The sequence below is a fragment of the Euleptes europaea genome, chromosome 7 (assembly GCF_029931775.1).
Source record: "Euleptes europaea isolate rEulEur1 chromosome 7, rEulEur1.hap1, whole genome shotgun sequence".
NCBI lineage: Eukaryota > Metazoa > Chordata > Lepidosauria > Squamata > Sphaerodactylidae > Euleptes > Euleptes europaea.
The window spans coordinates 43,450,029-43,453,612 of record NC_079318.1 but is presented as its reverse complement, the minus strand read 5'-3'; the positions used below and the strand labels follow the sequence as shown (position 1 = coordinate 43,453,612).

Sequence of the window (3,584 nt, the reverse complement as noted above, 5' to 3'; positions counted from 1 at the left end):
ACCAACTGAAATTTAATCCAGACTAGAAATGTAAAGGCCTTGGGGGGAACCTGAAAAATTCACTGGCGGAGGGTGTGTGTAATTTTCTAAAGACTATTTTTTTTTATAATGAGGAGATGACTGAGGTGATATGATAACCATCTTCTAGTGCTTGAAGGGCTGTCATAGAGAGGATGGTGCAGAGTTGTTTTCTGTTGCCCCAAAACCAGTGGGTTGAAATTAAATCAAAAGAGTTTTCGGCTAAACATTAGGAACTACTTTCTGACAGACTGGCTCTTCAGTGGAACAGGCTTCTTTGGGAGATGGTGGGCTCTCCTTCCTTGGAGGTTTTTAAGCAGAAGCTAGATGGCCATCTGTCAGCAATGTAGATTCTGTGAACTTAAGTAGATCATGAAATGGAGGGCAAGAAAGGTTACATCAATGTTTGGCTCTCGTGGCCCTTTCTTGCATGCCCAGGGTAGTGCCAATCGCCACTTTGGGGTCAGGAAGCAATTTTCCTTCATGTCAGATTGGCCAGGGATACTAGAGGTTTGTGTTTTTTGTGTTGTTGCTTTTTTGCCATCTTCTGGGCATGGAGTAGGGCTCACTGGGTATGTGTGTGTGTGGGGGAGGTAATTATGAATTTCCGACATTGTGCGGGGGTTGGACTAGTTGACCCCGGTGGTCCCTTCCAATTATATTATTCTATTGGGAAATTAGAGAGAGCACTGGAAAATACTCCAGTGAAATGGGTTTTTTCTCCCCTTTTGGAATCAGTGTAATGTTTTTAAAGACAAGAATTTACTTAAAATACATAGCATGACTCTTCAGCATTAGATACTGATAACCTTTATGCATAACTTTTATGTACAACATATTTTATGGTTTGTTTTAGATTATTTGTTTTTTGAAGCAATTAATATATAGCGGGTTTGATAATACATTATTACAGACTTCAGTGTTTATTAAAACATTTATATGCCACTTTTCCTCACAGCTCAAGGTGGCTTGCAAATTCAAATTTAAAATATACAATAAAATCCTTAAATAACCCACCCTCCACCTCTAAAAAGATGTCTGCAGTTGTCTGTGTTACAAAGTTATAAAGACTTTTTCACATACCACTCCTATTTTGCCTTATTTTTCCGCCTTGTGGGGGTTAGGTTGTAAAGCAACCAGTTCAGCATATATAAAATATGAATCTTGCACATTTTTGGTTTTCTCTAATGAGAAAGTATCCTACTCCCTTCCATTAGAATGTAAGGAAATAATCATATTAGCTTAGCCTGGTGTGGTTTTATATCAAATAGCACACAGTACTGACAAGTCTACACCCCTACCATTGAATGTTTTACTACTACTGTCCCAGCAGTTGAGACAGTAGCTCTTTTCTGCGGTTTAGATATGCACGGGAGATGCTTATTTATCTAGAGTTGCAACGTCTCAACTTCATGTATTTCTTTTACAGCATCAATCCTTCATGTATGGTATTTAATTCAAACAACTAGTGTCCCAGTGAGAATGTTCAGAATTGTCCAGGGTAGTATAGCGAATTTAGCCCCTTACCCTGATTCAAAATACAGGATGCTTATTCATCTCTTCCAGAAAATGTCCAAGGAAATGCTTCTTTGTATTATACTGCTCCAACTTCTGGAAAAGGTTTTATTACATGAATTTAAATACTGATCTAATCTCTCTCTGCTTTCAGCACTCAAGCAAACTTTGACAATGGGTCGGATTTTCTTGGATCATATTGGTGGCACTCGTCTGTTTTCCTGTGCTAACTGTGACACAATCTTGACTAACCGCTCAGAGCTCATATCTACCCGTTTCACAGGGGCCACAGGACGGGCCTTCCTTTTTAACAAGGTTAGTAGGGACTCAAGAATAGTGTTGCTAAACTTTCTCCTGGAGTGTATTGCTACTCAGATAAAAAATGGCACTCTGAAGGTTCTATGGTTTATAAATCCTAAAATGAAACTTGAAATTTGAAGTATCTTAAAATGGGAGTACTATCCTAATACCCTGACCTGTATAGCTCCAGGCTAGCCTGATCGCAGCAGCTAAGCAGGGTCAGCCTTTGTAAGTATTTGGATAGGCAACCTTGAAGGAATACCAGGGGCATGACATAGAGGCAGGCAATGGCAAACCACCTCCGAATGTCTCTTGCCTTGAGTCGCTATATGTCAGCTATGACCTGATGGCATACACACACACACACACACACACACACACACACACACACACACACACACACACACACACACACACACACACACCACTATCCTAATATGGCAGCTAAAGGTTGCTGTACGTAGAACAAGTTATTGGTACCTGTATTGCTTTCATATAGGAAAACTGAGTTTACTGCTTCACTCAATATGTGCTGAGAAATGGTCAGTCATCATGTTCTTTCTGTTTGGAAGTAACTTAAGTAGCATTTAAAATACTTCTGTTTGGAAGTAACTTAAGTAGCATTTAAAAGGTGCAGGAACTCTGTCGTCCTTTGCATCTTATAATCTACACTGTGATGACGGGTATTCATGGCTACTAGTAAAAATGGATACTAGTCATGATGCATACCTATTCTCTCCAGGATCAGAGGAGCCTATTATATTAGGTGCTGTGGAACACAGGCAGGACAATGCTGCTGCAGTTGTCTTGTTTGTGGGCTTCCTAGAGGCACCTGGTTGGCCACTGTGTGAACTGACTGCTGGACTTGATGGACCTTGGTCTGATACAGCATGGTCTTTCTTATGTTTTCCTCTTAAAAACCCAAGCAAGTAATAAGACAAATGCTGGTAGTGTCCCAATTGAAGATCAGTGTTAATATAAACTATACCACAGGTGACTACTGACAGCAAACATCAGACCTCTGACTGCAAGACAGTGTGCCTAATCTTTTTCCTTTGTCTTTCACAGGTGGTAAATTTGCAGTACAGTGAGGTGCAGGACCGAGTGATGCTCACTGGCCGCCATATGGTTCGCGATGTGAGCTGCAAGAACTGCAACAGCAAGCTAGGCTGGATCTATGAATTTGCCACTGAAGACAGCCAGCGCTATAAGGAAGGCCGTGTGATCTTGGAAAGAGCTTTGGTCCGAGAGAGTGAAGGGTTCGAGGAGCATGTTCCGTCTGATAACTCCTGAATGGATATGTCATTGTCTTCAGGCTTTCTCTGTTAAAACTTAAAAAAGAGAAAAATCAACAAAAAAAATCTACTTACATACACTGTCACCTTAGCATCAGCGTTGGATTTGTGAACGACAGAGTGGGAAAGATTGTGAGAAATTCAAATGAAATGTTTCTTTTCTGATTTTCCTTGGTTTTGCCCACTTTCTCTTCAGGAGTGGAGAGATAATGTTCCTGTAAATTTGTTTTCTGTCTTGCAATCTCGGATATGTGAGCCTTTGCAGTTAGGAACAATATGAAAGTAAAGTAAGTAAATATTGTTTAGAAGAGAAATCAGTGGGATTTTAGTTTGGAAAAACAACTTTCTCATCAGAAGGAAATTTTTAGTCTAGTAATACCTTTTAATTTATTTTCCAATGTTTGTCTTTAATTTTAAATTTGTTTTTAGCAAGACTTTTCACCTGATTTGCTGGTT

General features: G+C 39.8%; 1 protein-coding gene across 1 annotated transcript; it reads left to right on the top strand.

The window, feature by feature from the left end:
• The first annotated feature begins 1,687 nt into the window (after nucleotides 1-1,687).
• YPEL5 (yippee like 5) lies at nucleotides 1,688-3,240 on the top strand. Its single transcript, XM_056853157.1, has 2 exons — nucleotides 1,688-1,848; nucleotides 2,902-3,240. The coding sequence occupies exons 1-2, from the start codon at nucleotides 1,708-1,710 to the stop codon at nucleotides 3,124-3,126; spliced, it is 366 nt and encodes a 121-aa protein (XP_056709135.1). The 5' UTR covers nucleotides 1,688-1,707; the 3' UTR covers nucleotides 3,127-3,240.
• The last annotated feature ends 344 nt before the right edge of the window (nucleotides 3,241-3,584 follow it).

Bases quoted from the DNA above. Each gene is read 5' to 3' on its own strand.
- YPEL5 (XM_056853157.1), top strand. From the start codon at position 1,708: ATGGGTCGGATTTTCTTGGATCATATTGGTGGCACTCGTCTGTTTTCC. The intron at 1,849-2,901 runs GTTAGTAGGGAC...TGTCTTTCACAG, and splicing joins GGGCCTTCCTTTTTAACAAG to GTGGTAAATTTGCAGTACAG.